At 46.8% G+C, this 23,081-nt stretch overlaps 1 protein-coding gene across 5 annotated transcripts in view; it reads left to right on the top strand.

Moving 5' to 3' along the window:
• Positions 1 to 23,081, top strand: part of CYP4F22 (cytochrome P450 family 4 subfamily F member 22) — a 73,258-nt gene that overhangs the window by 48,498 nt on the left and 1,679 nt on the right. For all 5 annotated transcript variants that reach the window (XM_088016766.1, XM_028095308.2, XM_028095307.2 and 2 more), the window contains 9 exons: positions 1,550 to 1,694; positions 6,643 to 6,696; positions 6,808 to 6,935; positions 7,146 to 7,267; positions 18,164 to 18,431; positions 19,663 to 19,729; positions 19,840 to 19,969; positions 21,692 to 21,825; positions 22,744 to 22,808. In XM_088016766.1, coding sequence (XP_087872892.1) covers positions 1,550 to 1,694; positions 6,643 to 6,696; positions 6,808 to 6,935; positions 7,146 to 7,267; positions 18,164 to 18,431; positions 19,663 to 19,729; positions 19,840 to 19,969; positions 21,692 to 21,825; positions 22,744 to 22,808 — 1,113 coding nt within the window. The remainder of the gene's footprint in view (positions 1 to 1,549; positions 1,695 to 6,642; positions 6,697 to 6,807; positions 6,936 to 7,145; positions 7,268 to 18,163; positions 18,432 to 19,662; positions 19,730 to 19,839; positions 19,970 to 21,691; positions 21,826 to 22,743; positions 22,809 to 23,081) is intronic.

Raw genomic sequence — 23,081 nt, 5'->3', positions numbered from 1 at the left:
CCTTCTCAGTTAGATGAACTTCTACTCATTTGTCATTCCCCATATCCAGTGCTCTTACTCTGAGAAGCCATCTGGCTTTACTGGTGGTTCTAGAGGTAGTAGCCAGGCTCTGGTGTCCCAGACAGTTGGCCAGGGCCGGTTCTGTAGTCCAACCTTGACCCCGTGGGCCCAGCCTGCCTCCTGGGGCTGTGCGTTCTGGGTGAGGCCATGGTTTCCCTTGGGTGTGGACAGGCTCAGGGCTAGAACCTGATTAAGAAGGAGACAGGAGCCAGAGAGAAGTCATTTATTGGCTTGTTCACTCATTCATTTATTCATTTGATTGGCAGTTGCTGGGCCTTGCAATTGGCCAGGCAAGGGGTTAGGTCCCTTAATATCTGAGCTCTCCCTTAATTCTCACAGGCTGTGGAATAGGGATGGATCTTCCCAATATTATGGATTTGATCTTTGGAGCTCAGAGAGGTTAAGTGACTTGCTCAAGGTCACACAGCTGCTGAGAACAGATTTGAACTCCGATCCTGAAGTACTTCTGCCTTGTGTTTGTTAAGAGCAAGCATTTTGGAGCTGGGTGGCCTGTGTTCAAATCCTGGCTTTGCCACTGTGGCAGATGACTCCAGTGTCTGCCCGGATCCTTTTGCCCATTTCTGGATGTGATGGCCTGACCTCCAGCTGCCAGCACCTGAATTCTAGGGCTTTCTCTGGCACTGTGCATTGTGAGCTTCAGAGTTAATGCCCCAGGTGTGTCCCTCAGCCAGTGACTATGGGACTGTAGGAGTTGATATATAAACACCTCAGCTCACTCTTCCTTTGCTGGGTTGACTTTGATACACGTGTCCCCCAGAGGTCCCCAGGAGGACAGCACTGAGTTGCCCATGGCCATAACACCCTTGGCAGCTCCCCCTTTGCTGGCTGCCTTCCCTCCCCGTCTCACTTTCCTTAGTCCCCTGCCCATGTTTTTGGGGATCCACCTTCAAATGAACCACTTGCCCTAGAACCCTTGTCTCAAGACCTGCTTCTGGGGAAGCCCAAACCAAGACAATCACTTATTCACCTGTAACTTCAGACAAGTCATTTGACCTTTCTGAGCAAAGTAAAATGGAAAAATAGTAGCAACGATGTCACAGAATAGCTGTGTGGGTTGAAGGTATGAGTATATGAAAAATGCCCACAGCAGTGCCTAACACTGCAAGCCCGTGTACGTGTTAAAAGTGACAATACTAGTAATAGTTTATTCTGGACAGAGCAAGTACTCAATAAATGCTAATCATGATTGTGCTCACTTTTACCGTTTTTTTATTTCTTAAACACCAGCTATGTGTCAGGCCCTTGTGCCGGGCTCTCTTGTTTTGTTCATTCATGAATTTTCTCAACCACCCTCAAGCAGAGAGTCGATTCTTCCCCACTTCTCAGATGAGGGAACGGAGGCTCACCAAGGTGCAGCCCTCCTAAAGCCAATCCTACAGCTCTTCTGGGCTCGTTTGGAGGACAGGGGAGGTGGCGGGAGGGAAAGGCTGGAGAAGGTGGGGCTATTTTTCCCTACCACCTCCTGCAGTATCTTCCAAATGAGACGGGCCTCCAAGATGAGAAGAAGGTGCTGGACAACATGCACCATGTGATTTTGGTGTGGATTGGACCCGTCCTGCCGCTGTTGGTTTTGGTGCACCCTGACTACATCAAGCCCCTAGTGGGTGCCTCAGGTATGTGGGCTGGGCCTTTGAGTGATGGGTAACCCCTTAACTCCCAGAGCTCACTTGAGCTTCTAGGCACGTAGGCTATCCAGGGGAAGGGCCATTTGAGTAGGGGTTTGAAGGATGAATAGGAGCTCACCAAAGCAGCCGCAGTAATACAGGTAGTGGGAATAGCATGGGAAAAGGTGGACAATATCTAAGAGTCCTGGGAAATTTGAGAGGATGTCTACCCATCTGGAAGTCAGATCCAAACATGTTTGGATAGGCAGTTGTTGGCCCAGGATTTTGTTAAGTGGTTGCTGCTTAATTCTAAGCCATGGGAGCCCATCATTTGCCTTCTGACGTTCCCGCTGTGGCTCTTCCAGCTTCACCTGGGCTGCCCCTGGTTGGTGGAAGAAGAGATGCGGTAGGATTGCTTCTCCCTTCTGCAGTCCACACCTCTCCCAAGGTGTAGGACTCCCAGGTCTGCTTGGCAAGCTCTTGTTCAACCTTCAACACCCAGATCCAATGACCCCTTCTCCAGGAAGACCTGGGGGTGACCCTCCAGACAGATCATGGCTTTCTCCTCTGGGCTTTTCCATTCTCAGTCCTAACCCTCTAAGGCTGAGTGTGTCTGCATCCAGCCCTGCCCCCTCATAGGAGTCTGGATCTGCAGTGTGGCCTTGCATGTAACTGGGCACCTCCAGAGGCATCAGGGGCATTTGAGAGAGGAGGGAGGAATGAAAGAGCTCCAGGGATTTTTAGATCTCTGGCCCCAGCTTGGGCCTCTGCAAACCCATGTCTAGAGACCACCATCAAGGCTGCCACCCTGGAGCCATGAAAGAGGAAGGGCTGCCATTCTTCCCTTCCCAGCTATGCCCTCCCCACCATTACTGCATTTGTGAGGGGATGCCTACCCCACTGCACAAACGGGGAACCTAGACCCTGGGAAAGGTGACTTTTCCAAGGGATGGGCACCAAGTTGTGGGAAGAGCCCTGGGCTAGGACTTAGGCAGGCTGGGCTCTGATCCTGGCTGGAGCCATACTTGCTGTGTGACCAAGAAATTCATCTAGCCTCACAGGGCCTCAGTTTCTGCTCTGGAAAATGGGGTGGTTGTGAAGCCTCCAGATGATGTGGGTAGGTGCTCCTGAGGATTTGTTCTCTCCTGCCTTTTTCATATCCTGTTTTTCTTTCCCCTTCTTCTCATTCTCTCCTGACTCCTCCTACTTCCCCCCGACTCCTAAGACTCCCAGTTTCCTGGGTACTGTCCTCCGTGGTTGTGAGACCCCAACTAGAATAGGGAGTGAAGCCCCCAGTGTGGCCTCAGTGCATAGCAGATGCCCAGGCCTCTGCCGCTCCTTTCCTCTCCCCTCCCCTCCCTCAGGCCAGGCAGGACATCCACTACCTCCCCTGCTGGAGGAGTCAGATGGGGGGCTCTAGCTGGGAGGGTGGGGCTGTGAGTCCCGACAGACAGGCCTGGCCCCAGGCTGTGGATCGCATTCCCCACTGGGGCCTCCACAGGGCCACACCTGGGGAACTCGCTGCTCGGGGCCCAAACCCACACAGCCCATGGAGCCTGAGAAAGGCACGGCTCCTCTTGGACCTCTGTTTCTCCATCTTCTATTGGGCAATTGGGATGGAGAGGATTAATGGGTGAAAGAAGGTGAAAATGATTTATAGAGGATGAAACATGATATATAGGCATGTAATTATAGCTTGTCTTTCTACATTCATTTTGTTTGGGGCTGAAATTCACGTAACATATAATTAACCATTTTAAAGTACACAGTTTTAAACTGTAAGGTATTTCGAGTATTCCCAGTGTTGTGCAACCCTCGGCTCTCTCTCGTTTCAAACTTATTCACAGCTCCGTAAAACAGCCTGAGCCCATTAGGTAATTACTTCCCATTCTCCTCTCCCCCCATCTCCTGGTGCATCCCCCCAATCTCCTTTCTATCTCTATGGCTTGGCCTGTTCTGGATATGTCATAGGAAAGGAATTATATACAATGTGGTCTTTTGCAACTGACTTCTTTCACTCAGCAAAATGTTTCCGAGGTTCATCCACAGAGTAGCGATGACCAGGGCTTTATTCCTTTTTAAGGCTGAGTAATATTCCATTGTCTGGATATATAGATATACCACATTTGTTTATCCACTCCTCCACTGACAGTTATTTGGGTTGTTTCTACCTTTGGGCTATTACAAATGATGCTATGAACAGGCATGTATGTTTTCATTTTCTCCTGGGTAGACACCGAGGAGTAGAAATGCAGGGCCATATGGGAATTCTACCTTTAACTTTTTAAGGAACCACCAAACTGCTTTCCACGATGGCTAGGCATTTATTTTTCACTAGTAGGGGCTTGCTGGGGGCTGGAGACGCAGATATTGATCTCACAAGTTCTTGACACCAGTGACCAATAATTATAGTCCTAGTTATAAAAATAGCCAGCAGTTGGTTAATTATTCATATGTGTGTACAAATATTTAATGAGCACCTGCCATGTGCCAGGAACATCTTAGCTCTTTGAGTTTTTGTAGGGATGGTACAAGGCAGGCAGGGTTGTTCTGTTTCTCCTGTGGCAGATGAGGAAGTGGAGGGACAGAGGGCTAACGTGCCCAAGTTTACACATGGAGTTAGTGGTAGGGCTGGGATTTGAACCTGGGCCTGGCCTGCCCAGAGGCCGGGCTCTCAACCACAGTGATATGGACTTTCCTGCTGGGCACTGCGTGGGGCCTTTCTTATATGACCTCATCCAGGGTAGATGTTACCATCCCCTTTTTACTGAAGGGGACACTTCAGTAAAATGGGAAAGGCAGCCTGGACACAGACCCTCCTGGAATCAAGTGGTCAGAGTTGAAGTGGAGTAAGGACCCGAGGATGGGAGAACAAGGGTTCAGCTGGGGAGACTTCCTGGAGGGGGTGTTAGTGAAGCTGGGCCTTGAAGGATGTTTGGAGTTTGCCATATGAGAAGTCTCAGGTGGAGGGTTCTACCAGGACAAAGGTGTAGATGTGTAAAAGTACCAGGGGAATTCAGGTGACTTGGGGTGTCCGGAGGGAAGATGATGTGTGGGGAGGAGTAGGCGATGAGACAGGAGGTAGACTCAGAGCACCTATGTGCAAAGCAAATGAGCTTGTGTTTTACCTTGGGGGCGTTAAGGAATGATGGGTGGTGTTTTAAATAGGACAGCCATTGAACAGGTCTGTATATCAGAAAGACCCTCAAAGGGCCTAGGTTGGAGTCCAGATCCCAGAGAGTAAAGGAGTGACCAGAATTCCACCTTCTTCTCCAATGTTGCCTCTTCCTGGAAGCCTGCTTTGACTTCCAGCAGCCCTTTTTCTGTGCCTCCCTTTGCTTCTGGCATACTTTCTATCTTGTAGATCATTGCATGGCGTGCCTCTGCTTCCCTTTCTCACCCCACCTGGAGCTCTTCCAGGCAGGGTGTGGAGCTGAGCCATCTCTGGTCCCCAGCATTGCCCAGCATGGGTTGGGTAAAGGAAGATGGTAGAAGAGATGTTCTGAATAGGAGGATGAGTGGACAGATGACTCTGTGCACGATTGGCCAGTTCTTAGGTACTGTGTGTGTAGGTGGCTGAGTCACATCTTAGATAAAAGTGACATCACTTGAATTTCAGGTATTTCCTTTCTGGGCCCCTGTCCATTCTGTCCCAAGTCTGCTCAACATAGAAAGGGAATTCACTCACTCACCCATCCATCTATCCATCCGTCCATTTTTGCATTCATTCATCCTTTGGTTGGTTCATTCAATAAAAAAGTTCTTTAACACTAGGAGTGCCTGGGTGGCTCAGTTGGTTAAGCATTTGATTCTTGATTTCAGCTCAGGTCATGATCTCAGGGTTGTGAGATCGAGCCCCACGTTGGGCTCCGTGCTGGGCGTGGAGCCTGCTTAAGATTTCTCTCCCAGGGCGCCTGGGTGGCTCAGTTGGTTGATTGTCTGACTCTTGACTTTAGCTCAGGTCATGATATCAGGGTTGTGGAATCAAGCCCTGCGTTGGGCTCTGTGCTCAGTGTGGAGTCCACATGTCCCTCTTCCTCTGCTCCTCCCCCGTTCTCTCTCAAATACAAAAATCGCTAAAAAAAGATTGTCTCTCCCTCTCCCTCTGGTCCTCCTTCCTCTCTCCCTCTCTAAAAACCACATTATCAGTGATCAACGTGGTCCCTCCTCTCAAGGGGCCTGTAACTGGATGGATACAGTCTAGAGTGACTGATAGAGGAGGGATAGCATCCAAGCAGAGGAGGATGAGGGGGAGTGTTTGAGGCAGAGAGGGCATGTGGTAGACAGACCTGGAGCAGAGAGAGAATGTGACTTTTTCAAGGAGATGAGAAAATTCTGTGATGGTAGAAGATTGAGCATGTAGAGAATGGAGGATGGAGATGTTTTGAGAGAGGTCTGGACTGGGGTAGATGATTCAAGGCTTTGAAAATGCTGGTGGTTGCGGCTAATGAGTGTGAGTAGGAAGGGACATGGTCGGATCTAGCATCTGATAAGACCTCCTGGGACCAGAGTGCAGGGCAGACTGGAGACAGAGAGCACAGGAGGTGTAATTCAGATGGCCTGAGTTGGCAAAAAAGAGGGGTGATTAGGGTGAAGAGGGTCATCCTGGATGGAGAGCACAGGTTTGGAAGTAGGGCCAGCATGTGGGGTTATTTGGTGTGTGTTGAGGGGTGAGGTGGGAGAGGCATACAGGGGCAGGATGGGGCAGGGCCTTCAGTGCTAGCCTGAGCTTGAATTTTCTTACCAGGGTGATAGGGAACCATGGGAGGTATCTGAGCAGGGGAGGCTCATGTTCAGATCAGCATGTTATAAGGATCTTTCTGGGGCAGGTATAGAGGAGGAACTGGAGGGGTGAGGCGGAGGTTGGAGCTCAGAGAGGAGGCCCAAGGAGGTCATAAGCAGAGGTCAAGGGTCAGAACTCTGTTTTGAGTCATCACCAACTCTTCTCTCTCCACAGCTGCCATTGCCCCCAAGGATGACCTTTTCTATGGTTTCCTGAAACCTTGGCTAGGTGAGTGTGGGAGTGGGTGAGTGGGCTGGGGCTTCGGGGAAGAGGAGTGGGGTTTCTTGTAGGGTTTCAGAGTAATAGGAGAGGCCCCTAATCTCAGTCTTCTGGGCCCAGGAGATGGGCTGCTGCTGAGCAAAGGTGACAAATGGAGCCGCCACCGCCGCCTGCTGACACCTGCCTTCCACTTTGACATCCTGAAGCCCTACATGAAGATCTTCAACCAGTGCACTGACATCATGCATGTGAGTCGCAAGGTTTCTTGGGAAGAGGGTATCCTGGGAGTGAGACTGGTCCAGGCTCCGACTCATGGGTAAGCCGGGTGATGTCAGGAAGCTTCACTTCCTTTACCCTATAAAGTGGGCTTATAGTAAGCAGGCAGCTAGGTCATTGGCAGCCTGGCTTAAAGTCTGCGGTCTCCACGTCAATTTGCCATGTGTCTCTTTCTCTTCCAGGGTAAATGGCGGCGCCTGGCACAGGGCTCAGTGGTCTCCCTTGACATGTTTGAGCATGTCAGCCTCATGACCCTGGACAGTCTTCAGAAATGTGTCTTCAGCTACAACAGCAACTGCCAGGAGTGAGTGTGGCCTCCCTGGGGAAGATAGAGCCCATTGCTTTAGGGCAAGGTGGTGGGAGAAGAAAGGAAACTCTCAGGTGTTAGGCATCCCGGGGCTATTGGTACTCTGCCACTGATGGGCTGTGTGTTTCTGAAAACTGACAGCACCTCTCTGAGCGTATCTCCTTATCCAAAAATGGAATCCCAATTCCTTCCCCATAGCCATCATGTGAGTATTGAGATAATGTAAGTTGATGGTTTTGCATATAGTAGGTGCTTCATAAATGCTAGTTTCCCTCATTGCTCCATGAAGAGTAGTTTGGCCTTTGGAAAGTGTCTCCCCATTTTCTGAGCCTCAGTGTCCTTTTTTGTAAATCAGGATGACAATCCTTAACCCTTTGAGAGGTGTTTTAAGAATAAAATGATGTTGGGGCGCTTGGGTGGCTAGGTCGGTTAAGCTTCCAACTCTTGATTTTCGCCTGAGTCATGAACACAGGGTTGTGGGATCAAGCCCCATGTTGGGTGGGCTCTGTGCTTGCAGAGCCTGCTTGAGATTCTCTCTGTCTCTCTCCCTCTGCCCCTCCCCCATGCTCCTGCTCTAAATAAATAACACTTTGTGCTTAAAAAAAAGAAATAAAATGATGCCACAGTGCCCTGACACACAGTAGATGCTCAATGAATATTTGTTGAATGAATGAATAAGATGACCATTGTCCTGGTTCATTCATTCATTCATCAGATATTTGTTGTGTTCCTACTATGTGTCTGATACTATGCTAGCTACTGGGAATATGGTGGTGAGCGACAGACTAAGTTCCAGTACCTTGGAATTTATAGTGTAAGTGGGTATATATCGAATAAGAGACATTGTAAATGGCAAGTTTGTAGCACATAGTAGGTCATTAATAATAAGCTGCTGACTTTGTTACTCTGGGCTTTGTAGGGTTATGCTTCAGTTGGGTAAGGTGGAGATGGCCTTTGTGATTGATTATTTAATTAATCAGGAAATATTTACTGAGTGCCTTCTATGCCCCACTCTTGGACTAGGCACTATGAATACAGTGGTCAACAAAATAGACAAGGTCTTGCTCCTCTGGAATTTACGTGTTGGTGGGAAGAAAGGCAGTAACCATGCACAAATAAAGAAACAAGAAAATGACAGACTGTGACAAGTGTATGAAAACAAGCATACTTCAGGACCAAGGACAGCCCCTTGCACACCTGTCCCAGGGATTATTTCATTTGTTTTTTTTCATCTTTAAAAAGATTTATTTATTTACTTATTTATTTGAGAGAGAGAGTGCGAGAGCAAGCATGGGGTAGGGGGGATGGAGGGGCAGAGGAAGAGGGAGAGAGAATCTTAAGCAGACTCCATACTGAGTGTGGGACCTGATGCAGGGCTTGGTATAATGACCCTGAGATCAGGACCTGAGCCAAAACCAAGAGTCAGATACTTAACCAACTGTGCCACACAGGCACCCTTTCGTTTGATTTTTTAAATAACAGTTTTACTGAGATGTAATTCACATACCGTATGATTCACCCATTTAATAAAATATACAATCCAGTGGTTTCTAGTATATTCACATAGTTGTGCAACCATCACCATAATCAATTTTAAAATATTTTCACCAAAGATAAGCCCTGTACATTTTAGCACTCACCCCCACTTCCCACTTCTCCCGGTGTAGGCAATCATGAACCTTCCTTCTGCTGCCATAGATTTGTCTATTATGGAAATTTCATACTGATGGAATGAATCAGACTTCTGTGTCTGGTTTTGTTCACTCAGCAAAATGTTTTCAAGATTCATCCATGCTGTGGCCTGTGTCAATATTTCATTTTTTAGGTTGCTGAATATTCCATTTACCATATAATACCACATTTTGTTTATCCGTTCATCTACTGATGGACATTTGGGTTGTTTCCACTTTTTGGCTATTATTTAAGCATTGGTGTATGAGTGTTTGTGTGAACAGATGTTTTCGATTTTTTTTTAATTTTTTTATTGTTATGTTAATCACCATATATTACATCATTAGTTTTTGATGTAGTGTTCCACGATTCATTGTTTGTTCATAACACCCAGTGCTCCATGCAGAATGTGCCCTCTTTAATACCCATCACCAGGCTAACCCATCCCCCTACCCCTCCCCTCTAGAACCCTCAGTTTGTTTTTCAGAGTCCATCATCTCTCATGGTTCGTCTCCCCCTCTGGCTTACTCCCCTTCATTCTTCCTCTCCTGCTATCTTCTTCTTTTTCTTTTTTCTTAAAATATGTTGCATTATTTGTTTCAGAGGTGCAGATCGGTGATTCAACAGTCTTGCACAATTCACAGCGCTCACCGTAGCACATACCCTCCCCAATGTCTATCATCCAGCCACCCCATCCTTCCCACCCCCCACCACTCCAGTAACACTCAGTTTGTTTCCTGAGATTAAGAATTCCTCATATCAGTGAGGTCATATGATACATGTCTTTCTCTGGTTGACTTATTTCACTAAGCATAAGACCCTCCAGTTCCATCCATGTCATTGCAAATGGCAAGATCTCATTCCTTTTGATGGCTGCATAATATTCCATTGTGTATATATACCACCTCTTCTTTATCCATTCATCTGTCGATGGACATCTTGGCTCTTTCCACAGTTTGGCTATTGTGGACATTGCTGCTATAAACATTGGGGTGCATGTACCCCTTCGGGTCCCTACATTTGTATCTTTGTGGTAAATACCCCATAGTGCAATTGCTGGATCGAATGGTAGCTCTAATTTCAACTGTTTGAGGAACCTCCGTACTGTTTTCCAGAGTGGTTGCACCAGCTTGCATTCCCACCAACAGTGTAGGAGGGTTCCCCTTTCTCCACATCCCCGCCAACATCTGTTGTTTCCTGACTTGTTCATTTTAGCCATTCTGATGGGTGTGAGGTGGTATCTCATTGAGGTTTTGATTTGGATTTCCCTGATGCCAAGCGATGTTGAGCACTTTTTCATGTGCCTGTTGGCCATTTGGATGTCTTTTTTGGAAAAATGTCTGTTCATGTCTTCTGCCCATTTCTTGACTGGATTATTTGTTCTTTGGGTGTTGAGTTTGATAAGTTCTTTATAGATTTTGGATACTAGCCCTTTATCTGATATGTCATTTGCAAATATTTTCTCCCATTTTGTCGGTTGTCTTTTGGTTTTGTGGACTGTTTCTTTTGCTGTGCAAAAGCTTTTTATCTTGATGAAATCCCAATAGTTCATTTTTGCCCTGGCTTCCCGTGCCTTTGGCGATGTTTCTAGGAAGAAGTTGCTGCGGCTGAGGTCGAAGAGGTTGCTACCTGTGTTCTCCTTTAGGATTTTGATGGACTCCTATCTCACGTTTAGGTCTTTCAACCATTTGGAGTCTATTTTTGTGTGTGGTGTAAGGAAATGGTCCAGTTTCATTCTTCTGCATGTGGCTGTCCAATTTTCCCAACACCGTTTGTTGAAGAGACTGTCTTTTTTCCATTGGACATTCTTTCCTGCTTTATCAAAGATAAGTTGACCATAGAGTTGAGGGTCCATTTCTGGGCTCTCTATTCTGTTCCATTGATCTATGTGTCTGTTTTTGTGCCAGTACCATACTGTCTTGATGATGACAGCTTTGTAATAGAGCTGGAAGTCCGGAATTGTGATGCCGCCAGCTTTGCTTTTCTTTTTTAATATTCCGCTGGCTATTTGGGGTCTCTTCTGGTTCCATACAAATTTTAGGATTATTTGTTCCATTTCTCTGAAAAAAGTGGATGGTATTTTGATGGGGATTGCATTGAATGTGTAGATTGCTCTAGGTAGCATTGACATCTTCACAATGTTGGTTCTCCCAATCCATGATCATGGAACATTTTTCCATTTCTTTGTGTCTTCTTCAATTTCTTTCCTGAGTATTTTATAGTTTTCTGAGTACAGATCCTTTGCCTCTTTGGTTAAATTTATTCCTAGGTATCTAATGGTTTTGGGTGCAATTGTGAATGGGATCGACTCCTTGATTTGTCTCTCTTCTGTCTTGTTGTTGGTGTATAGGAATGCCACTGATTTCTGTGCATTGATTTTATATCCTGCTACTTTACTGAATTCCTGTATGAGTTCTAGCAGTTTTGGGGTGGAGTCTTTTGGGTTTTCCACATACAGTATCATATCATCTGCAAAGAGTGAGAGTTTGACTTCCTCTTTGCCGATTTGGATGCCTTTGATTTCTTTTTGTTGTCTGATTGCTGTGGCTAGGACTTCTAATACTATGTTGAATAGCAGTGGTGAGGGTGGACATCCCTGCCGCGTTCCTGACCTTAGGGGAAAAGCTCTCAGCCTTTCCCCATTGAGAATGATATTCGCTGTAGGTTTTTCATAGATGGCTTTTATGATATTGAGGTATGTACCCTCTATCCCTATACTCTGAAGAGTTTTGATCAAGAAAGGATGTTGTACTTTGTCAAATGCTTTTTCTGCATCTATTGAGAGGATCATATGATTCTTGTTCTTTCTTTTGTTAATGTATTGTATCACGTTGATTGATTTGCGGATGTTGAACCAGCCTGCAGCCCAGGGATAAATCCCACTTGGTCGTGGTGAATAATCCTTTTAATGTACTGTTGGATCCTATTGGCTAGTATTTTGGTGAGAATTTTTGCATCCATGTTCATCAAGGATATTGGTCTGTAATTCTCCTTTTTGATGGGGTCTTTGTGTGGTTTTGGGATCAAGGTAATGCTGGCCTCATAAAATGAGTTCGGAAGTTTTCCTTCCATTTCTATTTTTTGGAACAGTTTCAGGAGAATAGGTATTAATTCTTCTTTAAATGTCTGATAGAATTCCCCTGGGAAGCCATCTGGCCCTGGGCTTTTGTTTGTTGGGAGATTTTGGATGACTGCTTCAATTTGCTTAGTGGCTATAGGTCTGTTCAGGCTTTCTATTTCTTCCTGGTTCAATTTTGGTAGTTGATACATCTCTAGGAATGCACCCATTTCTTCCAGGTTATCTAATTTGCTGGCTTAGAGTTGCTCATAATATGTTCTTATAATTGTTTGTATTTCTTTGGTGTTGGTTGTGATCTCTCCTCTTTCATTCATGATTTTGTTAATTTGGGTCATTTCTCTTTTCTTTTTGATAAGTCTGGCCAGGGGTTTATCAATCTTGTTAATTCTTTCAAAGAACCAGCTCCTAGTTTCGTTGATCTGTTCTACTGTTCTTTTGGTTTCTAGTTCATTGATTTCTGCTCTGATCTTTATTATTTCTCTTCTCCTGCTGGGTTTAGGCTTTATTTGCTGTTCTTTCTCCAGCTCCTTTAGGTGTAGAGTTAGGTTGTGTATTTGAGACCTTTCTTGTTTCTTGAGAAAGGCTTGTATTGCTGTATACCCTCCTCTCAGGACTGCCTTTGCTGTATCCCAAAGATTTTGAACAGTTGTGTTTTCATTTTCATTGGTTTCCATGAATTTTTTTAAATTCTTCTTTAATTTCCTGGTGGACCCATTCATTCTTTAGTAGGATGCTCTTTAGCCTCCATGTATTTGAGTTCTTTCCGACTTTCCTCTTGTGATTGAGTTCTAGTTTCAAAGCATTGTGGTCTGAAAATATGCAGGGAATGATTCCAATCTTTTGGTACCGGTTGAGACCTGATTTGTGACCTAGGATGTGATCAATTCTGGAGAATGTTCCATGGGCACTAGAGAAGAATGTGTATTCCGTTGTTTTGGGATGGAATGTTCTGAAATTGTCTGTGAAGTCCATTTGGTCCAGTGTGTCATTTAAAGTCTTTATTTCCTTGTTGATCTTTTGCTTAGATGATCTGTCCATTTCAGTCAGGGGGGTGTTAAAGTCCCCCACTAGTATTGTATTGTTGTCAATGTGTTTCCTTGCTTTTGTTATTAATTGGCTTATATAATTGGCTGCTCCCATGTTCGGGGCATAGATATTTACAATTGTTAGATCTTCTTGTTGGATAGACTCTTTAAGTAGGATATAGTGTCCTTCCTCATCTCTTATTACAGTCTTTGATTTAAAATCTAGTTTGTCTGATATAAGGATTGCCACCCCAGCTTTCTTTTGGTGTCCATTAGCATGGTAAATGGTTTTCCACCCCCTCACTTTCAATCTGGGGGTGTCTTTGGGTCTAATATGAGTCTCTTGCCGACAGCATATTGATGGGTCTTGTTTTTTAATCCAATCTGATAGCCTGTGTCTTTTGATTGGGGCATTGAGCCCATTTACATTCAGGGTAACTATTGAAAGGTATGAATTTAGTGCCATTGTATTGCCTGTAAGGTGACTGTTACTGTATGTTGTCTGTGTTCCTTTCTGATCTTTGCTGCTTTTAGGCTCTCTCTTTGCTTAGAGGACCCCTTTCAATATTTCTTGGAGGGCTGGTTTCGTGTTTGCAAATTCCTTTAGTTTTTGTTTGTTCTGGAAGCTTTTTATCTCTCCTTCTATTTTCAGTGATAGCCTAGCTGGATATAGTATTCTTGGCTGCATATTTTTCTCGTTTAGTGCTCTGAAGATATCTTGCCAGTCCTTTCTGGCCTGCCAGGTCTCTGTGGATAGGTCTGTTGCCAATCTAATGTTTCTACCATTGTAAGTTACATATCTCTTCACCCGAGCTGCTTTCAGGATTTTCTTTTTGTCTCTGAGACTCGTAAGTTTTACTATTAGATGTCGGGGTGTTGACCTATTATTATTGATTTTGAGAGGGGTTCTCTGTGCCTCCTGGATTTTGATGCCTGTTTCCTTCTTCACATTAGGGAAGTTCTCTGCTATTATTTGCTCCAATATACCTTCTGCCCCTCTCTCTCTTCTTCTTCTGGGATCCCAATTATTCTAATGTTGTTTCATCTTATCGTATCACTTATCTCTCGAATTCTGCCCTCGTGATCCTGTAGTTGTTTCTCCCTCTTTTTCTCAGCCTCTTTATTTTCCATCATTTGGTCTTCTATATCGCTGATTCTCTCTTCTGCCTCATTTATCCTAGCAGTTAGTGCCCCCATTTTTTATTGCACCTCATCAGTAGACTTTTTGATTTCGACTTGGTTAGATTTTAGTTCTTTTATTTCTCCAGAAAGGGTTTCTCTAATAACTTCCACGCTTTTTTCAAAACCAGCTAGTATCTTTAAAGTCATGATTCTGAACTCTAGGTCAGACATCGTACTAATGTCCGTATTGAGTAGGTCCCTGGCTGATGGTACTACCTCTTGTTCTTTTTGCTGAGGTGATTTTTTTCGTCTTGTCATTTTGTCCAGAGGAGAATAGATGAATGAGAGAACAAAATGCTAACAGGTTTACAACGTCCCCAGCAAATATACTGTATACAAATCAGAAAAGATCTGAAACCAGGGGAAAAGAAAGGGAAAGAAAGAAAAAAGAAAGAGGAAAAAAGAAAAAAAGAAAAAAGATAAAAACAGAACAATACAAAAAAAGCAGAATATGATCAAATATGATCAGGCTAGTGCAAGAGCAGTGCCACACACTAGATTTTGGGCGTATTTTGGTCTGTTAGAAAAAAGTGCCTCCTAAAATTTTAAAGGAAGAAAGACATATATGTACAACATATGGGTTGATACAATGAAGGGATGGAAGATGATTGTAAAGATGAAAATTATAAAAGATTTTATAAAAGGACTTGATAAGATAAGAAGTTGTTTGAAAAAAGAAAGAAGAAGATTTAAGAAGAAAAAAAAGGAAAAAGGAAGAGACTGTGATCAGGCAGGAGACTAGAACAAAGCCATACACTAGTGATTTGGGGTATATTTTGATCTGTTAGAAGAAACTGTATCTCAAAATTTTAAAGAGAGAACAACTTATATATATATGCCACAAATAAGGGTAACTACTATGAAGGGATAAAATATGACTCTAGAAATGAAAAATAAAAAATGTTTTTTTTTTTTTTAAAAAGGGACTGATAAGATGTTGGTTGAAAAAGTGAAAAAGAAAAGTAAAAAAAAAAACAGTTAACAAAAATTAACTTTGATGAACTAATGAATCATGGTAAAAAAAAGCCATGAATTCTATGTGCAGTATTCCCCTAGCGCTGGAGTTCTCCCGTTCTCCTTGATCGGTAAACTTGGTCTTGGCTTGCTGGCTGTTCGTGCTGATCTTCTGGGGGAGGGGCCTGTTCCTGTGGTTTCGAAATGTCTTTGCTGGAGGCTGAATTGCCCCGCCCTTGTCGGTCCGGGCTAAGCAAGCTGCTCGGGTTTGATCTCAGGAGCTTTTGTTCCCTGCAAGCTCTCCGTACAGCCTTGGAGGACCAGGGCAGAAATGGTGGCCTCCCAATCTCCACCTGGAGGAGCTGAGAACTTGGGGCCCCGCTCCTCAGTGCGCCCCCAGAGAAAAGCAGTCACTCCCGTCTCCCCGGTCTCCGGCTGCACTCCGTGCTCACCCGGCCTGTGACCGAGCGTTGCTATCTCTGGCACCCGACCCCGTGTGGAGTCTCCAAACCCAGCAGATCCCTGCGGTGCGTTTCTGCGCCGCTCCTCCCGGGGGAGGAAGGGAGTCTCTCCGGCTCTGCCGCTTGTTGGGTCCCTGCTGGAGGAGCAGTGGCCCGACTGGGCCGCGGATCACAGTTTATGGCAACCCGGAGCTGAGAGCCCACGCCTCGGCTCCGTCTCTGCAGCCAGCTTCCCTGCTCCAATACCTGGGAGCTCTGCCGCACTCAGGCACCCCCGGTCTTTCTGTGACCCCGAGGGTCCTGAGACCACACTGTCCCGGGAGGATTCCACCCCCGCTTAGCCACTGCAGCGACGTCCCTCAGCAGAGCCGACTTCTAAAAGGTCCGATTTTGTGCTCCGCGGCTCTATCACTTGCCAGAAGCGGCCGACGGGGGCCCCTCCCCCGCCGTCTATCCTCCCGAATATTGCCTCGGATTCACTTCTCCGCACGTCCTACCTTCCAGTAAGTGGTCTCTTCTCTGTTCAGATAGTTGTTGCTACTCTCCTCTTCGATCTCCTGTTGAGTTCGTAGGTGTTCAGAATGGTTTGATCCCTATTCAGCTGAATTCCTAAGACCAGACGAAATCTAGGTCTCCTACTCCTCCTCCATCTTGCTCCGCCTCCCCAGATGTTTTCGATTTTTTAAGTCTGTACCTAGGAGTGGAATTGCTGGGTTATGTGATAATCTTTGTTTAAGTTTTGAGGAACTGCTAGACATTTTTCCCAAAGTAGATGTGCCATTTTATATTTCTACCAGCAGTGTGTGAGGACTCCAAGTTCTCCACACCCTTACCAACACTTGTTATTTTTTTTTAAACACTTGCTATTATCTGTCTTTTTGGTTCTAGCCATTCCTAGTTAGGGTGAAGCGGCATCTCATTGTGGTTTTGATTTGCATTTCCCTAGTGACTAGTGCTGTTAAGTATCTTTTCATGCACTGTTTGGCCATTTGTATATCTTCTTTGGAGAAATGTCTATTCGTATGCTTTGCCCGTTTTTAAATTTGGTTATTTGTCTCTTATTGCATTTTAAGACCTCTTTTTATATTTTAGATACAAGTTTGCCATCAGGAATAGGAGTTCTCCCACTCTGTGGCTTGTAGGCATTTAGTCTTAGTGATGTTATGTCTATTTGGAAGTCTTAATCCTTTGGGCCTGTTTTATTTAATTTAATTAATTTATTTAACATATTATGTATTATTTGTTTCAGGGGTACAGATCTGTGATTCATCAGTCTTACTCAATTCACATTGCTCACCATAGCACATACCCTCCCCAATGTCCATCACCCAGCCACCCATCCCTCCCACCCCCACCACTCCAGCAACCCTCAGTTTGTTTCCTGAGATTAAGAGTCTCTTATGGTTTTTCTCCCTCTCTGGTTTTGTCTTTTTTCATTTTTCCCTACCTTCCCCTATGATCCTCTGTCTTGTTTCTCAAATTCCTCATATCAGTGAGATCATATGATAATTGTCTTTCTCTGATTGCCTTATTTCGCTTAGCATAATACCCTCTAGTTCCATCCATATCATTGCAAATGGCAAGATTTCATTTTTGATGGCTGCGTAATATTCCATTGTATATATATACCACATCTTCTTTATCCATTCATCTGTTGATGGACATCTTGGCTCTTTCCACAGTTTGGCTATTGTGGACATTGCTGCTATAAACAATGGGGTGCACGTACCCCTTCAGATCACTACATTTGTATCCTTGGGGTAAATACCCAGTAGTACAATTGCTGGGTCATAGGGTAGCTCTATTTTCAACTTTTTGAGGAACCTCCATACTGTTTTCCAGAGTGGATGCACCAGCTTGCATTCCCACCAACAGTGTGGGAGGGTTCCCCTTTGGGCCTGTTTTAAAATGTACCTGGATTTTGGTTTTATTCAGGTATGATGAGGCCAACAGATCAGATGATTGCCATTAAAAAATAGTTTGTTACTTACAGTTCTCAAGAGGAGGGGCATGCCACATCACTGAAGGCCACACAGGGAAGCACCGTGTCAGTCAGGAGAAAGCGTGGCGGGAGTCTTTTTTTGTGGTTTCCGTGAGAAGGAACAGTATGGCAGGGTGCAGGCTTACGATTGGCTAGTTTGAATACCTTCAGAGGGCCCTGGAGGATAGGGGCTGTCCCTAGTTGTCTCCAGTACCTGGCCCTGGGGTGATTAAGGCCTGGAGAGAGAGGCTCCGCCTGATAAATTTCAGCGTATGGGCTCTGGATTGTTTGGTTTTCATATGAAAGGCATGCTGTTGGGTGAATTATCGGCCGTCTCTAAGAACTGGCTGGTTCTGTGAGGGGCATTGTCTCTCCAGTTACCAAGGCCTTGGCTGGCAGGGCATAAAGAATACAAGAAAATAAGAAAATCTAGTCTATACAGGGCCTCTCTCTGTTACCTCTGCATGGGGAGGAGAAGCTTGTCTTAGCGGCCAGGCCTGAGCTCATGTCTCTTCTCCCCCCACCCCACCTCCCCCACAGGAAGATGAGCGATTACATCTCGGCCATCATTGAGCTGAGTGCCCTGGTGGTCCAGCGCCAGTATCGTCTGCATCATCACATAGACTTCATCTACTACCTCACGGCAGACGGGCGGCGATTCCGGCAGGCTTGTGACACCGTGCACCGCTTCACCACGGACGTCATCCAGGAGCGGCGGCGGGCACTCCGCCAGCAGGGGGCTGAGGCCTGGCTGAAGGGCAAGCAGGGCAAGACCTTGGACTTCATCGATGTGCTGCTCCTGGCGCGGGTGAGACTGGGCCCTGGAGGGTGGAGCCCGGCCCCGGACGGCCTCCTTGAGAATTGCACCGACTACATAAAATGATAAAGGTCCAAAGTAACATAGATCTGGGATGCAGGCGGGTGCAGCACTCGTAAGACTTACTGTTTTAGTTAGCTAGCGTTGCCGTAACAAAGTGCTACGGACTGGGGGAGTTAAACCACAGAAATTAATTTTCTCAAGGTTCTGGGGGCTAAAAGTCTGAGGTCAAGGTGTTGACCGGGTTGGCTTCTTCTGAGGCCTCTCTCCCTGGCTTGTATATGGTACCTTCTCATGTGTCTTCACGTTGTCTTCCCTCTGCTTGGGACTCTGTGTAAATTTCCTCTTCTTCTAGGGACACCAGTCATGTGGGGCTAGGGCCCACCGTAAGGACCTCATTATAATTGAATTACCTCTCTAAAGGCCCTGTCTCCAAATACGGTCACATGCTGAGTTCCTGAGGGGTTCCTGGGTCCGTATGAGTTCTGGAGGCGGGGGCGGGGGCACAATGTTGCCACCAGACTTATGATGATGAAATGACAAGACTTTGAAGAAATGTGGCAGTTGCAGACATTGCTTCTGTGGAATTTCTGAGCAGTGCTTGGGTTCTGGATTCAGACAGTCCTGCGTTCCAGTTCTGGCCCTGCAGCTTAGTGGATGCTTGACCTTAGGCCTCTGACTCTCCCCTCCGAGCCTCAGTTTCCCCATTTATGACATGATGGTCACGAGGTGTGATCGCAGATCATGGCTGGGCATCCAGCAGGCTCTCTGGTGCTAGCAGCTACTCAAGAAACACAAACTCCCTTCTTCCCTTCGTCTTTCACTCTCCCTCCCGCTTTCCATCTTTCTTTTTTTTTTTTTTTAAAGATTTTATTTATTCATTTGAGACACAGAGATACAGAGAGAGAGAGAGAGCATGAGCAGGGAGAGAGGCAGAGGGAGAGGGAGAAGCAGGTTCCTCGCTGAGCCAGGAGCCCGATGTGGGGCTTGATCCCAGGACCCTGGGATCATGACCTGAGCCGAAGGCAGACGCTTAACCATCTGAGCCACCCAGGCGCCCCGCTTTCCATCTTTCTTAGACAAGCTACATACCTCTGTCTGCCTGGAATCCTTCCCCCTGCAGCTTGGCTTGAGAGAGGGGCCAATATCTTGACTTCAGAGGAGCCCTGGGATGTGGAGGGTGGGATGAAGTGGGCTGAGCGTCCTCTCCGGCTCATCCCAGGATGAAGATGGGAAGGAACTGTCCGATGAGGACATCCGAGCTGAGGCGGACACCTTTATGTTTGAAGGTGAGGACGTGGGGTGAGGCTGGGGGAGGCCAGGAGGGGCCCCGTTGTCTGAAAATCGCATCTTCGCTGTCTTCAGGCAGCCTCTGTTTTAGCTCCTCCTCTGCCTACAGGTCATGACACAACGTCCAGTGGGCTCTCATGGGTGCTCTTCAACTTGGCCAAGTATCCAGAGTACCAGGAGAAGTGCCGGGAAGAGATCCAGGAAGTCATGAAAGGCCGGGAGCTGGAAGAGCTGGAGTGGTCGGTTTAGGGTCGGGGGGATGGTAGCGGCAGGTTGAGTCTAGAGCTTGCATTTCTTTCTTTCTCTGGTCAGCACACATTTCTTGCTCTTGCCTGTATATTACTCTTGCTCCTGCTGGGTGTTGTTGAGTGGGGTGGCGTCCAAACAGATGTGTGGGTTCAGGTCTGTTCCACATATCTCCTCATTCTCCTTGAACTAGCAGCTACCCTGGGCACATTCTTCTCAAGGCAGATTCCCGAAGCACAAAGAGCCACAGTTTAAAACCTCTGCTTACATTGTAACATTCCATTTAGCTAAAGCAAGTCACAGGGCCAAGTCCAGCATGAATGGGACAGGACATACATTCCACTCACCTGAGCAGAAGACACTGCAGAATCACATGCAGAGCGCACGGGGTGTATAATTCAAACACAGGTGTGAGGTGGGTGGGGGAGTGAAGAATTGGGAAAAATAATCCAATTTACTTTAGATATGTGCCATGTAGAGCTGATTCTGGATGTCTCAAAGGAAACACAGCAATACATAGCATCCAACAGTGAGAAAGAAAGCTCTTTTCTGTTCAGTGCCCACCTTTTATTTTATTTTATTTTAAGATTTTATTTATTTATTTGGCAGAGAGATACAGAGAGAGAACAGGTAGGCAGAAAGGCAGGCAGAGGAAGAGGGAGAAGCAGGCTCCCCGCCGAGCAGGGAGCCCGATGCTGGGCTCGATCCCAGGACCTTGGGATTATGACTGAGCCGAAAGCAGCCGCTTAACCGACTGAGCCACCCAGGCGCCCCAGTGCCCACCTTTTAGGTTTTGATGTCAGGGAGACACTCTCAGTTGGATGCCATTGTATCTTGAACTCCTTGCGAATCTGCCCCCCTGCCTTTTGAAAAAGATTTTATTTATTTATCAGAGAAAGAGAGAGCACAAGCAAGGGGAGGGGCAGGCAGAGGGAGAAGCAGGCTCCCTGCTGAGCAAGGATCCCGATGCGGGACTTGATCCCAGGACCCTGGGATCATGACCCGAGCCGAAGGCAGACGCTTAACCATCTGAGCCACCCAGGCGCCCCTGAATCTGCTTTTTTAATGAAGGGATAAGACGGCTCAGTTTCTCACGACTAGCTAGAATTTAATAACTCCTCTGTTTTCCCAGTGGTGTCTATGTTATGGGCACTTTTATCCCAGGCATGCTGTTTGCCCTTTAAGGTAGCGACATAAAATTTCTTTGAAAGAGAAAGAAAGTGATCCAGATCATGGACCAAGGGTTATAATTAATCCAATCTGGGGCCCTGGAGTCCAGTGGAAAAAAGTTAATAAGAGCATAAGGAGAGGATGTATGGGTTTTTAAATACTGAAATTGATCCATACAGGCTGGTAAACTGCTGTGGCCCCGGGCGCCCCTGCCTATCCTGGCACCCCTCCCAGCTGTCCTCTGACATTATTCATCAGTTAAAGGGTTAATGCTGGGCCTGCAGAAGCCTGCTGGTGCTGCTTTGATTGGTTTAGGGTCAGATATTTTGCATGCTGAGGATTAGTGATATGCTCATGCCCCAACTACAAATGCGGGAAGCTGGGGCAAGTCTGAGATCCTGGATTGGTTTCCTGTGTGGTTGCTTCTGAATGCATGTGCATGTGCATGGGCGTGTGTGTGTTCATGCGTGTGTTTGGGGAAGGGGATGTTTTTTGCTGTGGCCTGGCCTCAAGTCACCCACCATTCCACGTTCCATGCTCCCCAGGGACGACCTGACTCAGCTGCCCTTCACCACCATGTGCATCAAGGAGAGCCTACGCCAGTTCCCACCAGTGACCTTGGTCTCCCGCCGCTGCACGGAGGACATCAAGCTTCCAGATGGGCGCATCATCCCCAAAGGTGCCCATGATGTCCTCCTGGCCGCTGGGCTGCTCTGCTGCCTAGGGGGGGCCTGGTCATGCCTGTCCCAGGTGCACCCTCCCTGTAGATGGGGCATCTCTCTGTGTGGCTCTTGCTTCCGGGAGGAGGGAGGAGGGAGGAGACCCAGCGTCTCTCCCAGGGGGAGACAGAGATGGGTGAGTTTGGGTGGAAAGGCAAGAGTGGGTGTGGCAGCATGGGCCCCGTGAGGGTGCAGGTAGGGGAGGGACGGTTTCATTCAGTTGCCAGATACCCCTTGGAGACTAAGCCCAAGTGATGCTGGAGATCTAGAGAGGCCTCGTTCCCAGAACCAGGCCTTGAGTACCACCCAATCTGAGGGAGACACAGCAGGGCACAGAAATCCCAGTCACATGGGGTTAAGGATGGGCTAAAGGAGGAACAGGGGCTGGAACAGCCCAAAATAAGGAGCAATGACTTTATCTGGGGTGAAATGCAGGGAGGGCTGCTTAGAAGAGGCAACATGAGAGATGAGCCTTGGAGGTTGAAAGTGAAAGAGAGAGCATATTTATGGAGCAGAGTCTCAGGGTGCAGGTAGTGAAAGAACTTGAATGCTAGGTTGAGGCATTTGAACTTGATCTTCAGGATAGTAGGGAGCCAAGGGAGGTATTTGAGCTGAGGAGGAACAATGTCAGATATGTGCGTGAGAAAGATCCCTGTGTGGCCAGCGTGGCAGCTAGAAAGGTGAAGGGACCCTTTAGGGAGCTGCAGGGGGAGTGGACACAGCAGCAGAATTTTTCAGAGAAGGATGGGCAGGAAAGAGTAGCAGATGGCTCATGGGAACAGCATGGCTCCAGGAAGAGCAGGGAAGGAGGAGATCTTCAGAGAAGGCCTTGGTTCCCCTCAGCTCCAATGGCCCCACTGACCCCACCCTCCCCACAGGAATTATCTGCCTGGTCAGCATCTATGGGACCCACCACAACCCCACTGTGTGGCCTGACTCCAAGGTGAGCTCCTGCCTCAATTCTCCATTCCCTCAACTTCTTACTCCCCAGAAGGGGTGGTCCTGGGCCGTGAGACCTCCCTACTCTGCTCCCCAGGGACCCAGATGGCCTGGCTGGGTATAGAGCTTGAGTGCCCTTCCCCCATCCATTCACCCACTGTTGATTCATTAGGTCCACAAATATTTATTGAACACCTCCTGTGTGCCAGCTTCTGTGCTGGGCACTGAGGACAGAGAAAGTTACTGCCTTTGCTCTCATGGAGCTCATGGTGAAGTT

Source organism: Eumetopias jubatus, unplaced genomic scaffold, assembly GCF_037043125.1.
Source record: "Eumetopias jubatus isolate StellerSeaLion01/CBP00866 unplaced genomic scaffold, mEumJub1_p1.0 scaffold_1, whole genome shotgun sequence".
Classification (NCBI taxonomy): Eukaryota; Metazoa; Chordata; class Mammalia; order Carnivora; family Otariidae; genus Eumetopias; species Eumetopias jubatus.
This window is presented reverse-complemented; position numbering and strand designations above follow the sequence as displayed.